Source organism: Dasypus novemcinctus, chromosome X, assembly GCF_030445035.2.
Source record: "Dasypus novemcinctus isolate mDasNov1 chromosome X, mDasNov1.1.hap2, whole genome shotgun sequence".
NCBI lineage: Eukaryota > Metazoa > Chordata > Mammalia > Cingulata > Dasypodidae > Dasypus > Dasypus novemcinctus.
Window position 1 is genome coordinate 84,787,609 of NC_080704.1, and position 18,272 is coordinate 84,805,880.

Below are 18,272 nucleotides of genomic sequence, written 5' to 3' on the forward strand. Positions count from 1 at the left end.
CACACATGTTCTCATAACTGGTAAGGCATTTTTAAAAAGCAGGAACAAGGTTTTAATTTTAAAATTCACTTTTCCAATTGAATTATTACTAAATAAACATAAATTAATGCATTATATCAAAAAGTGGGGGATATCAACCACTTTCCCATTTCACAAGTTTTGCTCATCTTAGTTTTCTTGAAGGAGTAATGACAAAAAGGCCCTGTATCCACATATCTTTAGAAACACTCTCTCCTGTCAAAATCTTCTAAAAAACACCCCAGAATTTTTTTAAAATAAGGGCACAGAGAAGTTATGGCTAAGAGCAAGAGAAAATTATTCTAGTTGGATAACAATACATAAAATGTCACCACTTCATTTAACAAAATCAGTCTAAAAGTGTGTAATCATGCATTATGAGTCCATTAAAGCTGTAAGGTACAAGATTTCAGTTGCAGTTCAGAAGAACTATAAAGTTTGAAAAACAATGTCTTTTTTTAAAAAATGGAGACCAAATCAAAGAGGCATTTCATAGTCCAAGGCACATTTCTAAACAATTCCTAAACCACTTCATTACTACTGCAGAAGGCTAAAATAAAATTTGTGGCTTTAATTCAGAATCTGAAAAAAATATGCCCCTATTTCAAAACCACCAAAGTTAATTCATATTGTACACACAATGGTATTTCTAAAAGATTAAAGGATAATCTAAAACTGAAAAGAGACCAGTCACAAATTTGAGACTGATTTAGAAATCACCTTCACATCAGCTAATCTTTTCAGTCCAGACTAAACAGACAACAAAAATAGCATATATACCCTTTTAAGACCTCATTCTTAATGAATGGGTGAGAAAGTTGGGAAATGATCAAGGAGGGTGAAAAGAAACTGGGTTATCCAAGAAAACACTGTCTCAAGAGTGTTATATTTTACCTAATATGATAGGATCGGGGTGGGGGTGGGGGGGAGGAATCACATGTTGATTTAATGAAGTAAGTTATTTCTCAAAGGTCAAAATTCATGAAATAACGAATATAACAATACTTCTTTAAGCACGCTTATATATAAAAAGAAAACATGAAATTCTTTAACTTTTATGCTTATCATTTTGATAGTAAACAGAAATTAAAAGTTATTTTAAAAATACAACTGTGATGACCATATCATGACAATGTAGCTCTCTAAAATTGAGCTCTTTAGAAATATCATGGGAAGGGCCTGCAAAAATAGGAGTGAATATCTACTTTCCTCTTCTAACTGTATTTATACAAATGTGACCTTCTTGCTGCAGCTTACTTGCCTCAAATTTAAAACATAATTGGAACTGACATTTTTAAGTCCATTATGATGTAAAACTAGTAACTTGAGTATGAGGAACAAAAGTTTTCAGAAAAATCTCAACTATATACTGGGTTAAAAGCTAGGTCAAAGAAGACAAGCAAGTTAAGTAGATACCTAATGAAAATTCCAGAGGGTAATCCCCCATATTATTGGGGCTAGGCTTTGCAATTGTTGCTACCTTTCCATACTACAGGGTTTGTTCTCCAAGCTCTCTGTTGGTCTAACTCTTCAACAAAGCACTTATCCAGATGTGAATAGACCATAAGAAAAAAATGGTTCATGCTACACTTGAGATGGATTTGAGCCCAACAGTCAATTTAATGATTTACAATAAAAAGAACTACCAAATAGGCTGAGGTTGCACACTGGTCAGTCAGTGAATTCTCTATCCTGAAGGAAATCAAATGAAGATCAGAAAGCTGTTTGAAGAGAAATCAAATCAGAGCTAGGAAATAGCCTCCCCATGTCAACTAGGTATTCTTATTCACTGGTCTGTGTGTCCACTCATTTTACCAAGCCTAAAAACTCATTTATCATCCCAGTCCTGCAAATTTTAATACTCCAAGTTGCTGTCTCACTTCTTCTGATTACATCAAGATGTTTATCAAAGTTCTCTGCTCTAGTATGTGCTAATCTCTTTAAATAACACTAGCTTCTGTCTCCAATCAGTGAAGATATGTTTCTAACATTAAAAAGAGAGTGTCATGCAAAGTCTGGGAAGTAGACTTTCCATTAAGCTCTGTATTATTCATATACTTATTAAGAGCACAGGGTTAACTAAATTTACTAACAGATACTACTTCAAAAGAGGCACACAAATAAAAATTTATAATGTAGAAGCTCCAAAATCCTTGAAATAGCTGAAGAATCTGTTATAAACCAAGGTTCTTCATTTATTCATTTAAAAAAAAAAGACATTTTCAAATACTGAAATTGCCATCTCTTTTTCACAAACCCTTTATTATAGCCATACCAGATAAACAAATGATTTAAATACCTTCTGAGCAGCATTACTTATTGCTGCCTAATTATTAAGATAACATAAGATGAAATGACTAACAAGTAAACCAGTAGAGATTTCAGTTGGTTATATGGTAAAACCTATTATTTGTCAGTGATAAAAAAGTAGTGTACTTGACTAAAGGAAACCATGGGACCTCCATTTCTAAGGAGCTTCAAAAAGAAAATAGACAGGGAAGGGAATGTGGCTCAACTGATAGAGCATCCATCCGCCTGCCATATGGGAGGTCCAGGGTTCAAACCCAGGACCTCCTGATCCATGTGGGGAGCTGGCCAACACGCAGTGCTGATATGTGCAAGGAGTGCTGTGCCACGCAGGGGTGTCCCCCACGTAGGGGAGCCCCACATGCAAGGAGTGCACCCTGCAAGGAGAGCCGTTCCGCACGAAAAAAAAAAACCGCAGCCTGCCCTGGAGTGGTGCCACACACACAGACAGATGACGCCAGCAAGATGATGCAACAAAAAGAGACACAGATTCCCGGTACCGCTGACAAGAATGCAAGCGGACACAAAAAAACACACAGCAAATGGACATACAGAGCAGACATCGGGTGAGTGGGAGGGAAGGGGAGAGAAATAAATAAAAAATAAATCTTTAAAAAAAAGAAAAGAGGCAAATCTGTTCTACCTGGAAGCTCAGATATTCTGCTGTTTAAACTTACATTTCCGTACTGCAGGGGCTGGGTCTTGTTCATTATTTTATCTACAGTACCTAATATTAGAACTTAGCACAAAGCAGATATTCAATACATACTTTTTAAACAAATGGACTGTAATAAAGGGTAGGCCTTACAATCTCACATTACAATAATAGCAGCTAATATTTATTGAGCATTTACTATGTGTCAGGCACTACTTAATAAGACTTCTATATTGTGTGAGTAGTTAATTCAATTAAATCCCCTTCAATATTATTATTATCTCCACTTTACAGGAGAAGAAACTGAAGCAGAGAGAGATTAACTTGCTCAAGGACAGTCTGCTAGGAAATGATGGAACCTAGCTCCAGAGCTCAGGCTCTTAACTATAACAACATATTACCCCTTCTCTGGTATGGCCTTCAAGCATCCATTATTCTTTGATTCCATGTAGGTAAGAAGGCCAAAGTAATACAAAGATGGCAGAGAACAAAAAATAAAGAAGAAAATATCAAATATTGGAGTATTGCAATTTTTTTGTTTTGTTTTACTGGAGAAGAACTGTTTTAAATTTTATATTGCTAAAGCCTAAGAGAAGTGACTGCATCTCCTTTATTAGTGAACATATTTTTAGCTGTGTTTAGAGAAGTATTTCCAACTATCCTTATGAGTTCCTGGTGACAGACAATCCTGACAACTGGCAAAAACCATGCCAAAGACTAATATACAAATAAACAACATTTCTGAAGTTCTATTTTATGATACTTTACTGTTTCTAAATGCAGCTGTGAAGAAAACACAAAATAGTAATATACAAAAATGAAATAGATACATAAATGCAAAGTATTTTGAGTTCCTTGAAAGAAAAGAGCTATAATGGGAATCAAGGAAAGAAAGTGAAAAGCAGTGAAAAGGTTTTCTTACCAGTCAACCACCTCCTACCAATAAAATAATTAATATTTATTTCTCTACTATTTATAGAAAAAATTTGTTTTACATAAAATTTATTCACCTGACCACCAACCCTGAAATATTTCTACTTAAAGGTATTGACTGGGTCAAGTGGGAAGAAGAAAACAGAAAGGCAAACTCATAGAAAGAATGACACATATAACATGGAAAGACATATAACAGTATTCTAATGTCATTTTCATTCATTTACTGAAAATATATAGGTATTAAATATTTTTATTTCAGTGATCCCACTGTCTTACTTGTATATATGATGAAAACAATAATAAGAAGAATTATCAAGAAAATAGACAATTGAGAAGATGGATCAGGAAGATGAGTGATTCACCATGAAGCCAGGGGACATTCTAGTATCTTTCTAAACTAAGTGTATAGAAGGGGAAAATTGACCTTAAAACACGCATATATACACAACAAATCTCCTATAAATGCTAAATCTAATTTAGCTACTTATTTATAAGGTTAGATTACATAACAAATAACCTTAATCAATGCTATTTTAAAGAACTGATTTAGGTTTGAAACTTACATAACTTTTTTCTTTTTTAGTCAATCATGAGTATTTTTTTTTAAATTTTATTCATTTTGTAAAGATATTACATTAAAAAAATATGAGGTCCCATTCAACCCCACCACCCCCACCCCACCACTCCCCCACCAGCAACATTCACTCCCTTCATCATGACACATCCATTGCATTTGGTAAGTACATCTCTGGGTATCTCTGCACCTCATGGTCAATGGTGGGAGAGCCCATACTCTCCCACGTTCCATCCAGTAGGCCCTGGGAAGATTTACAATGTCCGGTGATTGCCCCTGAAGCACCATCCAGGGCAACTCCAAGTCCCAAAAACGCCTCCACATCAATCATGAGTATTTTTGTTTTGTTTTGTTTTAACTCTGAGAAAGCCTCATCTAAATAACCACAGTTAAATCATATGGTTTTATATTAGAAAACATGCAGTTAGATAAGGCAATCAAAATAATCTGGAATATAAAAATTTTTAATTTATATCTTCCATGTCCATGAAAGCAGAGTCATCAATAAGAATTTCCAGTTACTTGTTATTGGCTCTTACCCCTTCTTTTGGGTCTGTGTGAAGTCCTCCTCCTGCGTGACCATGCCAGCATGTTCTCTTTTCTATCAGTGGCCATGCCTGGAGAGCCTGGTTGAAGAAGATGCCAACAGTCCATTAGTTATTACAGAATTTCATATCTTTCAAAAACTGGTTTAGCTTAATCAAGTGAATATCCTAGAAACAAATTCAGAGGCTTAGCTTATAGCCCCACATCATAGTAAAGCAAAACACCGTCAGTATTAGCTTATAGCTAAATTTATACAATGAATAATGAGATATAACAAATACTCATATAGAAGTCACTCTAACAAGGCATAAAGAATAAGGAGGTCTTAAGTGAGGGCTATTTACATATCTATAAGGTTGTCATCAAGTACCATTACCCTTCAACATCCTCCAAAACCCAGGTTCCCACCTAAATAAAGAACCACCATATTCTGCAACTAATAAAAAAAAGGAGTAGGTACAAAATGGGTATGAGAATACCAAAGACTTTTAATTTGATTATTTGCTACAGCTCAAAATTACTAAAAAGGTCTCTTTAATGAAATTTTATTACAAAATACTTGAAATAGCATTTGAAATTAATGCTTAAAAGCTTTAACATATTACATTTCTACTTGACTTATATTGCCTTTCTTACTGCCATCATTGGCAAACAAAGTATAACATACAGTTAATTATATCCCACTTGCTTTTTACATGTATACATTATTGTTTTACAAATAATTATAGTTGATTTTATACAACTGATCCTTTTTCTTATTATTCTGGCTCACATATATAATTAGAACAAAATACTTTTTAATAGTTAACAGTCTGTCTTATGCTACAGTCATCAGCACACATTTTTTCTTTTGTATTACATAGTAAATTTGTTAAGATTAGGGTTCAGTCTCTTAATTCTTATATCTCCCTCGGCATATAGGACAATGACTTAGACATGAGGAGAGTAGGTTTCATTGCTTATTGGATTACCTTAAAAATACAGCTTAAAAATATAGCTACCTACAAATTACCAAGCTATCCTTGAAAATATGCAAACATCTTACAAATTAAAAATATAAATTTTTAAAAGGCCCAGGATTACCACTCAGGTTAGAGAAAGATAAAAACAAAATCATTTGAAAAAATATAATAATTAACAAGATAACAAAAAGATTAGGCGTAAAATTTAGGCTTGTTAATATTTGAAGTGTTTCACAACTAAAAACTATTAATGAAGTACATGGATGTAATGATGCTTCTTTAGTATCCATAATAATAATTAACAAACAAGGCCAAAGTTCTGTGCAAACACAAATGTGTATCAATACCAAATTTTAACAGTACCAGCTTTGGGCAAATCTATAAAAATGGAATTACAAAAACAAAAATGTCTCCTTGTACTTACCAGCTGAGACACAAAAAGTAATTGCTATGATTGGGTTATTGATTTCTGGATCAACAATCAAAAAGCACTTTGAAAAGAGAAAGTATCAAAAGGTAATTTTTAGACTAACAATGTATTTTTTCCTCTCAAAAACTATCAGTAAGTTTTATCAAGGAGTCTGTTGAACCACACAAGGTAATGAGGTCTTCAACAAAGCAAAAATAAAATATAAATAAACTTAGTGACTTCATGAACAATGAGAAGAGTAAGCACATTTTCACCGTAAAACTCTAATAATGGAAAACCTACTTCATTTTTACAGTCTCTGAATATATTAGAACAATGTCTTAAAGATTAATGGCAAATATTTGTTAATTCAAAAGAACAAATAAAAGTACCCAAGATATAGACTATCTTCTAATTTTCTATCCCTTTTCTCTCTTACAGATATACTTGTCTATTTGAAAGAACTGGGAATCTTTAAAGATGTTTTTCACTTACATTGGCAATGGAATATAAACCTTTTCAATAAGTAAACTCAGAATCACTTTTCCCATGAACACTAATAAACTTGGCATTCTGCTACCTGAAGATCTTCGAAGGTAAGGAAATTTTACTAAAAAATTTATAGCATTCCATATACCAGATACACATTTAAATCTCAACAAGCTGCCATTACATTTATAAAAGTATTCTGAAAATGTTACTTTAATTGGCACTGATCTTGAGATTCAGACAGATTTCTCCAGAGTCAGAAAAATATTAAAGATTCCTTTTCCCATTCCCAGGAGCAAAAACATATCTTCCTATTCATCTCACCAGTACTTAAAAAAACGTGAAAAGTGAAATTATTTGGAAAACATAAAACATCATAAATTTGTAGTATAAATTGGAAAATGTTCCAAGGGCTTGCACATTTTTCCTGGCTATATGTAGAAGTGTCTGTTTAATCTTACCTTTGTAGTATCTAATAACTGTCTTGAACTGTCTTTCTGCAGTCTCTGCCAAGTGATATGCCTTAATGATTCTGGGATCTGTTGATGGGGAAAAAGAGGAGGGGATTTAAAAATGGACAGTTAATTTTCAAAGATTATTTCCTTTATTGTCATAGGCAAACAAAATTAAAATCACAGTCAATTTAGAAGAGATGAATATTCAAAAATAAAATTTGTGGTCCAGGTATAAAATAAATCATGTTACTAATTAAAAATAACAAAAGCCTATGGGGGAATAAAGAAGGGAGAATGTAACTGCTGTAAGCCAGTATGGGCCCCAGAACTGAAAAGTGTAATAAAAAGAGGACACTGAGGGAGGGAGAGAAGTTAAACAAATCATAGATGCTGGGGAGAAAATTCTGCAGAAAAACAAACAGAACAGATCAGGATTTCTGGAGAAAGGACAGAGGAAAGGAAGCTGTCTCCTGCAGGTGAAATAATTGCCCATCAAAGTGCAATCTTAAAAGTTGTAATGCATATCCAGGGCAAGAAACAGGTACAGAAGACAAGAAATATCTGAACAGTTAAACATGAGCTACACTGAAGGTCCAGAAAAAGTAGGACCAAGTGTAAAAGAGCCTTAACACAGGTAATTTACAATGAAACCCTAGGCAAGAGGGAGAAACTGAACATTAGAGTTAGCACATCAAAATAATCAGATGTCCAGACATCAACAAAAATCACAAGCCATACTAAGATGCAGGGAGATAGCTCAGTCAAAGTTACAAATTAAAATTTCAGAGGAGACAAAGAATTTGGAACAACTAATCAAAGTTCAAACAAATCTAAATCAATTCAAGGAAATAAAGGAAAATATGAGTAGAAATATAATAATGGTGGATACAGAACTAAAGGAAATTAAGAAGACAATGTGTGAGCAAAAAAGAATTAGAAAGTTTAAAAAAAACATAAGAGAAATTATGGGGATGAAAAGCACACTAACGGAGATTTAAAATATACTACAAAAAATACACTACAGGCATACGACAGATTTGAACACGCAGAAGAAAGAATTGGTGAATTAGAAGACAAGACAATTGAAATCACAGTCAGAAGAACACATATAGAAATGAAAAGACAATTGAGCAGTGTCTAAGGGACTTGGGTGAAAGGATGAAGCATAACAACACAAACATGATAGATGCCCCAGAAGGAAAAGAGAAGGGAAAAGGGGCAGAAAGAATGGAAATAATGGCTGAAAATTTCCCAACTCTTATGAAAGAGATAAATATACATGCCCAAGAAGAGCAACATACTCCAAACATAATAAACCCTAACAGATCTACTCTGAAACAAAAATATTAATTAGAATGTCAAATGCCAAATATAAAGAGAGAATTCTGAAGGGTGCAAGAGGAAAGTGATGTGTCATATGCAAGGGATCCTCAAAAAGCTAAGTGCTGCTTCTCATCGGAAATTATGGAAGCAGGAAGGCATTGGTATGATATATTAAAAGGTACTGAAAAGAAAAATTGCCAGCCCAAAATTCTTAATCCAGCAAAACTATCCTTCAAAAACGAGAGAGAGTTTAAAACATTCACAGATAAACAGAGACTGTTTTGTCACGAAAAGATCTGCCCTACAAGAAGAGACTCAGGTTGAAAAGAAAAGAGAGGGAAGAGTGGCTTCAAACACTGTGAAGAAGGAAATATTTTCAGTAAAGGTAACTAAACGGATAAATGCAAAACTAAATAGTACTGTAACCTCAAATTATAACTCCAATCCTTAATTCATATAAGAGTTAGAGTACACTTGAATACAAAATACTCGTATTTCCTGATAATGGGCACACAGATTATAAAGAGATAATGTGGGACAAAAAGAACTTAAAGAGGAGAAACAGGGATATGGCTACATAGAACATGTATGCCACTGATATTAAGTTGGAATCTTTTCAAATTAGTATGTTATAGACATAGTGGTGTACTAGAAACCTCAGGGTAACCAAAAGGAAATATTTTAAAAATAGTCAGAAAGTCATTTGAAAGGGATCAGATACATCAAAAAATAAACTATACAGAAGAGGAAGCTGCAATAAAAGAAATTAGAGAAAATAGAAATAAAATAGCTATGACACAGAAAATCAAAGGGCAAACTGGCTGAAGTAAACATATGGCCTTTACAGTAATAAAACTGAATGTTCATGAATGGATCAAACTAACCAGTCAAAATATCGAAATAACCAGAATAGATTAAAAAGCACAATCCAAATATATGTATTTTTTTTGTTTTTTTGTTTTTAAACAAACCAGTTTTATTGATACATATTAATAAAGCATACAATTCATCCAAAGTGTACAATCAATGGTATATGGTATAATCATATAGTTGTGTATTCCTCACTTCATTATTACAACATTTTCATTAATTTCATTATTTCAATAATAATACGAAACAAAAACAGGCAAACAAACAAGAAAATTCTTCACCTCTCAATCTCTCTCTGTTTCCCCTGCTGTTCAGAGCTGCTATTTCTGGGTATTCTTGCACAATTATTTATTAATTTATTAAGCAATTTTATTGAGATATATTCAAATACCATATGATCTATCCAAAGCATATAATCAATGGCTTTTAGTATAATCACAATACTGTGTATTCATCAACACAAAAAAATTTTAGAACCATTTCATTACTTCAAAAAGTAATTTTTACAAGACTAAGGTTTGACCCAAAGACACAAATAGGTTGAAAGTGAAAGGATGGAAAAAGTTAACTCATGCAAATAGTAACAAAAGGAGAGCTGAGATAGCAATACTAATATGTGACAAAACAGGCTTTAAGTAAAAAGTTGTTAGTAGAGACAAAGACCCTATATATTAATAAGAGTCAATCCACCTAGTAGAAACATCATAAATATTTATGCACCATAACACAGTGCCCCCAAATACATAAGGCAAACACTGGAAAAACTAAAGGGAGAAATAGACACCATTACAATAATAGTTGGAAACTTCAATATGTAACTTTCATCAATAGGCAGAACATCTAGAGAAGATCAATAAGGAAATGGAGAATTTGAAAAATATGATAAATGAACAAGACCTAAAAGACATATACAGACCACTGTACCCCAAAACAGCAGGACATACTCCTCAAGAACAGATGGATCATTTTCCAGGATAGACCACATAATGGGTGACAAAACAAGTCCTGATAAGTTTTAAAAGACTCAAATTATACAAAGCAGTTTCTCTGACCAAAATGTAATAAACGTGGAAATCAATAAAAGAGAACTGGAAAACTCCACAAATATATGGAAGTTAAATAATACACCTTTAAGTAGTGGGTTAAAGAAGAAATCATAAATAAAACAGTAAATATCTTGAGATGAATGAAATCAGAAAAAAAAATATCAAAACTTACGGAAAGCATTGAAGGCAGTGCTCAGTGGGAAATTTATAAGCCTAAATATTTACATTTAAAAAAGAGAGATTAAATCAAAGACCTATAGGCAAACCTAGAGGAACTAGAAAAAGAACAGGAAATAATCCAAAGCAAGCAGAAGGAAAGAAACAACAAAGATTAAAGAAGAACTAAAGGAAATAAGAGAATAAAAAAAAGCAATAGATTAAAAAAAACAAAAGTAGGTTCTTTGAAAAGATCAATAAAATTGACAAACCTTTAGCAGAACAGACAAAAATAGAGCACCCAAATAAAATCAGAAATGTCAGGAAGACATTACTACTGACCCCACAGAAATAGAAAGGATCATAACAACTGAATGCCAAAATAATTAGACAAGCTAGATGAAATAAACAAGTTCCTAGAAAAGCACAAGCCACCTACATTGACTCTAGAAGAAACAGAAGATCTCTTCAATAACTAGTAAAGAGATTGAATCAGTATTTAAAAACCTCCCAAAAAAGAAAAGCCCAGGAGCAGATGACTTTACAGGTGAATTCTTCCATAAATATTCCAGGAAGAAATATTATACATCTTGTTCAAACTCTTCCAAAAAATCTGAAGCACTGAGAATACTACCTAACTCACTCATCCTATGAGACCACCATCACCCTAAAACTAAAGCCAGATAAAGTTATCACAAGAAAAGAAAATTACAGACCAGTGTCTCCTAAGAATATAGATGGAAAAAAAAAGATACAGAGGGCCACTATCACCACTGCTATTCAAGATTCTACTGGAAGTTCTAGTCAGAGCAATTAGGCAAAAAAGAAATAAAAGGCATCCAAATTGGAAAGGACAAAATAAAACTTTCACTATTTGCATATGAAATGATCCTTTATATAGAAATTCCCCCCAAAATTTAGAACAAAGGAACAAATTCAGCAAAGTAGCAGGGTACAAGAGCAACTGCAAAATTTGGTGTTGTTTCCATGCACTAGTAAAAAACAATCTGAGGAGGAAAGGAGGAAATGAATTCCATTTAAAAAAGCAATTAGAAGAATCATATATCTAGGAATAAATTTACACAAGAATGTAAAGTTCAGAGGAGCAGATGTGGCTCAAGCAGTTGAGTGCCTGCTTTCCACATGGGAGGTCCTGGGTTTGGTCCCCTACTGCCTTCCAAAAACAAAAACAACAAGCACATGAATAAAAAAGCCAACTCAGGGTAGCTGATGTGACTCAGTGGTTGAGTGCCGACTTCCTGCATAGGAAGTCCCAGGTTCAATCCCTGCCCTCAGTACCTCAAAAAAAAAAAAAAAAGAATGTAAAGATCATATACAGAAAGCTACAAAACTTTGCTGTAAGAAATCAAAGAAGAGCTAAATAAGTGGAAGGACATCCCAAGCTCATGGACTGGAAGGCTAAATATTGTTAAGATTTCAATTCTCCCAAAATGATTTACAGATCTAATGCAATCACAATTTAATTTCCAATTGCCTTCTTTACAGTAATGGAAACGCCAATCATTAAATTTATTTGAAGGGTAAGGGGCCCCAAATACCCAAGAACATCTTGAAAAAGAAGAACAAAGTTGAAAGACTCATGCTTCCTGACTTTAAAACTTACTATAAAGCTACCACACTCAGCTAAGATGGAGTTAAAGGACAATCACCACACCATGGAGCCTAGAGTGATTACAACTGAAAATGGGAGGATGGCAGCCAACATCCATGTGGAATCTGAGCCTCCTCTCGACATAGAGGTGCAATGGACACAACCAATCCAATGTCCACATAGAAGAGGTGGCATTGGATTGGGAAAAGTGGACATGGTGGACGATGGGTATGGGGAAGGGCAGGAAGAGATGAGAGGTGGGGGCGTATTTGGGACGTGGAGCTGCCCTGGATGGCGCCTCGGGGGTGATCACCAGACATCGTGGATCCTCACAGGGCCCACTGGATGGAATGGAGGAGAGTATGGGCCATGATGTGGACCATTGTCTATGAGGTGCAGAGGTGCCCAAAGATGTACTTACCAAATCCAATGGATGTGTCATGATGATGGGAACGAGTGTTGTTGGGGGGGGAGAGGGGGGGTGGGGGGGTGGGGTTGAATGGGACCTCACATATATATTTTTAATGTAATATTATTACAAAGTCAATAAAAAAAAATCAAAAAAAATAAAATAAAATAAAATAAAATAATCATATATGGAAAAAAAAAAAAAAAAGCTACAGTGGTCCAACCAGCATACTACTGGCACAAGGATAAATAATACCAACCAATGGAATCAAATTTAGAGTTCAGAAATAGACTCTCACATCTACAGCCAACTGAGTTTTGACATGGCTGACAAGTCCACTTAATTGGTGAAGTATAGTTCCTTCAACAAATGGCACTGGAAAAAACAAATTTCCATATGTAAAAGAATGAAGGAGGATCCCTATCTTACACTATATACAAAAATTAACTCAAGATTGACCAAAGACCTATATATAAGAAGAAAAGCTATTAAACTCCTAGAAGAAAACATAGGGAAGCATTTTCAGAATCTTGTGTTATGTCATGGTTTCTTAGACTTTATACCCAAAGCACCAACAACAAAAGAAAATATGGATAAATGGGATCTCATCAAAACCAAAAACTTTTGGTTATCAAAGGACTTTATCATGAAAGTGAAAAAAAACCTACTCAAGGTGAGAAAATATTTGGAAACTACATATCTGATAAGGGTTTACTATCAAGGATATATAAAGAAGTACTACAACTCAACAATAAAAAGATATAGAACACAATTTAAAAATGGGCAAAAGACTTGAATAAACATCACTACAAAGAAGACATACAAATGACAAGAAGGTAAATGAAAAGATGCTCAACATCATTAGCTATTAATGAAATGCAAATCAAATGCACAAGATATTATTTCACAGCCATTAGAATTGCTACTATTTTTAAAAATATATAAAGCATTTTAAATTATTAAAATCTCAAATATACTAATGGCTGTTTGCACACTGCTTTGCTGTACCCAAGGTCCTCAACAACTCCACATTCCTTCAAACCATTTTTCACCACAGCAACCAAACCATTCACTGTTAATGATGCCCTCCTGGTGCTTAACTAAAATGTTTTTCTCACTGCATTTTCCATATTCAGACCTTGCACAAGTGTTACTCCCTCATTTTACAATTTTTCACAATTTCACAGTTTAAGTAACTCCATTAGCAGGATCTAGCCCATGTTTGCACATACATATGCAATTTAATCTCCGTTGCTTTTCAAAATTTGCCCAGTTATCTCAAGTTGCCCAACTTAAAAAAAAATACCTATTTATGGTCAATAGGTAAAAGATTAATTACTGGTGGTACATTTAAATTAACAGCAAAAACCTGTGATACAGGTGAAAATGAAGATAGTTATCATCAAATCAAGTACCCTCAAAAGCTTTTCATTTCATTTCATTCCATAAATATCATAGAATTTCAGAGTTAGAAGGAACCTTAGAGGATACCTAATTCAACCCTCTAATTTTCAAAACAAGTTTCACAGAATTAATAATCTCGTTTTTCTCTTTTTGCCCACTTCAATTTGTAAATGGAAGATTTTTTTTACTATAAAGCCTTCCCCGTATGGAGAGCCGCCCAGCACAAAAGAAAGTGCAGCCTGCCCAAGAATGGCACCGCATACACGGACAGCTGATGCAGCAAGATGACGCAACAAAAAGAAACACAGATTCCCAGTGTGCTGATAGGATAGAAGCGGTCACAGAAGAACACACAGCGAATGGACATAGAGAGCAGACAACTGGGGGGGGGGGGAGGTGGGAAAGGGAAATAATTAATAAATAAGTAAATAAATCTTTTAAAAAAAGGGATAAAAACAATTTTAAATAGTCATCAGGGATTTCAAAGTTAACTATATATTCTACATTCTGGCAGGTTTAGGAACAAAACTAAGTTTTCAACTATCCATCTCTGATGCACATAATGCTTAAATATTAAATAGTCATGTGAATATTGTTCACATCTGATCATTAACATGCTATCAAAATCCTAAACATTTAAAATTAAGCTCTCAATACATTCTTAAAGTGAAACTGTTATAATGTAACTATATTTAATCTATTTTAAAAATATAAAAGTTTGAAATATAACGTTATTGAGCCAACTACTGAGAAGCAAAACCTGGAGGGAGCAGGAGGGGGACTAGTATGATAGACTGACTTTCAAGATTTTATAATTATGGTCCTCAGCTACAAGTTAAAGGATAAATTTCCTTTATTGTGTTAGGTATTCGATAAATGTGTATTGAATGAATGAAAAAATGGCATGGTAGCATAAAGATTCTGGATAACTCACATCACCTATTTGAATCTTTGTTCATTAAGCCACAAAGTCATCAGGTTGAACTTCATTCTATAAACTTGATAACTCTAGGTCTGGGATTGGTAGAGATTTTCCTATAAAGTGCCCCATATAGGGTTTTAGGGTTTTTAGGGTTTGTAGACATGAAGTCACTGTCACAACTGCTTTACACTGCCATTGTAGCACGAAAGCAGCCATAGATAATACCTAAATGAATATGACTGTGTTCCAATAAAATTTTATTTATGGACACTGAAATCTGAATTTCACATAATTTTCATCATTCACAAAATATTATTCTTCTCTTCAATTTTTCCCCATTAAAAGACGTGAAAACCATTCTTAGCACAGGGGACTTACAAAAGTAGGTGGCAAGATAGATTTGGCCTGAGGGCCACAGATTGTCAACCACTACTCTAGGTGACTTCTAAACTCCCTTCACCCTCCAAGGATTCTATGAATGCCATAGCAAACAAAACACCACCACCAAAAAATTGCCACCACCACCATCACAAAAAAATCCAACACACAAGCAAAAAAACAACCACAGAATTTCCCTCCTCTTCAACCAGTTTTCCCTTTATCTTCCAGATTTTCAAATCTGAGGCATAACACTAGCAGGAAGGCCTATTTAGCAGACAGCACAAATCAAATTATTCCTCACAGAGTTTTATGCTTGTTTAGGCAACTTCTGTGAAATAAGTGTGGACTTTATTCCCTTTCATACAAGAAACTAACTTGAAGTGCTATTTTTATCGTCACTGAAACTAAGCCACTGTTTCACATGTTTCAATTAAGTGGTGTGAAATTCCATGCTCCTTCCTAATAGAGTAACAAAGAATTATAAGGCATTTGCCAAATCCAGGACAGTAAAAGCAATGACTGACTACAGGAAGGAAACAAAAACTTCAGAACCAATTCTGTTTTTGTTTTGTTTTGTTTTTTAAAAAAAAATTTTAATTAAAGTTAATAGATTACAAGGAATGTTACATTAAAAAATAAAAAAACACAATCCAATTCTGTTTTTTTTAAGTCCTTTTAAATCATAATTAGAGGACAAACATAAAAAAAAGTTATCATTAAAACTAATTTACAATTTAGGCATATTTAATAGTGAACTACTTCATTGGCGTGGCTTATTAGAACCCAAGAATTTTGAAAATTGGTTGAATCTCTCAGTACTATTAAGACTCGTAGCCCCATAGTGTTTATGCACAGAATGGAGAAATTATCACACGTTTCACACTGCAGCTGGAATGCTGAGATAACGTGAAGTAAGTTGAGAAAGTGGAATTGGACCTATTTTCTGCTACTTTTGTTTCAACTATTATTACATTTAGTCTTACTCTGTATGTTTACTAATATGGACTTGGAAGAGAACTTCCAAGCACATTTCTCAACTCTCAGTTCTACAGCTAGACAATCTGAATTGTTACCAGACCTGCCACTATGTTTAGTTATACTTTTCTATAAAGACTCATTTATGTTTGTTGCTTTTTATGGATGTGTCATTGTCACTGATGATTAAATTATCTGAAGAATTACTCTAAATTCACAAAAGATAGCATTTCATTTACTTGGGTCATTGTACAAGGCTCACTGTGAAGGTCATATCTCAAACACCTCAGTTTGCTTTATAACCATTTCAACAAAGTTTGATCACAGGCAGTCATTCAGCAAGAAATACCTAACTTTTTTAGGTATAGACCAAGAGACTATTGATGTAAACAAACAAACAAACAAGAAAACAAATCTGGGGCTTATAAGTGATATTAATATTTAATGCATTCTCTAATCAGCAATAGATGGAAAAGGTTATTCTATAGAAGGTATTGAAGCAGGCCAGTAAGGTAGGGAATTAATAGATGGATCTGGAACCTGACAGGGAGTTCACAGGGACATCTGGAATCCCCAAGATAGCTGCTGGAGGAACCCCACCCCTGGGATTCTGCTACCTAGAACAAAAACTTCTTTCAGGGAACTAGGAAAAGTCCCGGATGTTCTCTAGAAACTTTATCATTGGGTCCTCACTAAGGAATTGAAGGGTAGGGTAATCAATCCAAACTGCTAACAGCTGGAACCCCTCCCCTCCATTAGCAGAGGGGCGGAATAATTAGCAATTTAAAAGCAAACCTCCAGGCTGAGCTCGCTGGTTCTTGCCTTCTCTTTTGCCTATGGACCTGTTCTGCCTTCTGTATGCTGCTGTCCCCATTTTTCCTCCGCCACGTGGCCACGCAAGTAAACCTGGGGACTTACAATCTACAATGGGGAATTGTAGCTTGTAAATTAGCCCTCTTCATCCCTTTTCATCCCCTTTCTCACTACCTGGGAAAATAACTGTTATTTTCTATTATGTTCTCCCATTTCTCTTCCCTCTCTACTGGCCTAACTCACCCGGCATGCTCTTGAAATTCATTTCTGCAGCATAGCCAAGAACCTAGAAAGAATCCGGTAACAGTATATAGTTTTGTGAACTTTAAATTCCTTTTGGCTTATCCAAAAGGAATTTAACTAGACTCTAACATACTGAAAGTAAATTTCTACAATAGAGATAGGCAAATATGAGCATTTGGGACAATTCCTGACAGCAGTTTGCCACTACCCTCAACATGGGTGTCTTCTCTTTATGGCCTTGCTACCACCATTTTGTTGTGGTTGTTTTGTATTCTTTGATATTTGGTTTTATTTTTTTCTTCTCTTTATTTACTCCTGTTACTGGCACTCAAGTCTGAAAAGGTTGTTAACCCTTATTCCATTATCTCCTCATGGTCTAACTGAAGAGAGACATGACAAAACACCACTTTGTGTTTCCGATAACACCACTATTGTGCAGACCAAGTGAATTAGCTTTTGGAGGGAAAATAAAAAATCCTTTTTAAAAGATATTGCAACTCACCCACACCCACTCATAACACATCTTCAATTTGCTGTATACATATTTCTTTGGTTCTATTTTGCCATGAAAAGCTGACAGTTTTATTTAAATGTCCACTCTTTAATTGCACTTTGAAATCTCCAAAAAGTGACCATAATTCGTACAATGACTAGAACACTTGTTTCCACATATGCAACTGATAGCTGTCCTAGATGCATTTTAAGATGTATATTAAAAACAAAACAGAAGGGAGGGGCAACATGGCGACTAATTAAGTGCATACTCA

General features: G+C 34.3%; 1 protein-coding gene across 1 annotated transcript in view; it reads right to left on the reverse strand.

The window, feature by feature from the left end:
• The window catches only part of ABCB7 (ATP binding cassette subfamily B member 7), a 123,980-nt gene that overhangs the window by 83,939 nt on the left and 21,769 nt on the right, over positions 1–18,272 (reverse strand). The window contains 2 exon segments of the mRNA XM_058292159.2: positions 5,030–5,116; positions 7,358–7,435. Of these exon segments, the coding sequence (XP_058148142.1) occupies positions 5,030–5,116; positions 7,358–7,435 (165 nt within the window).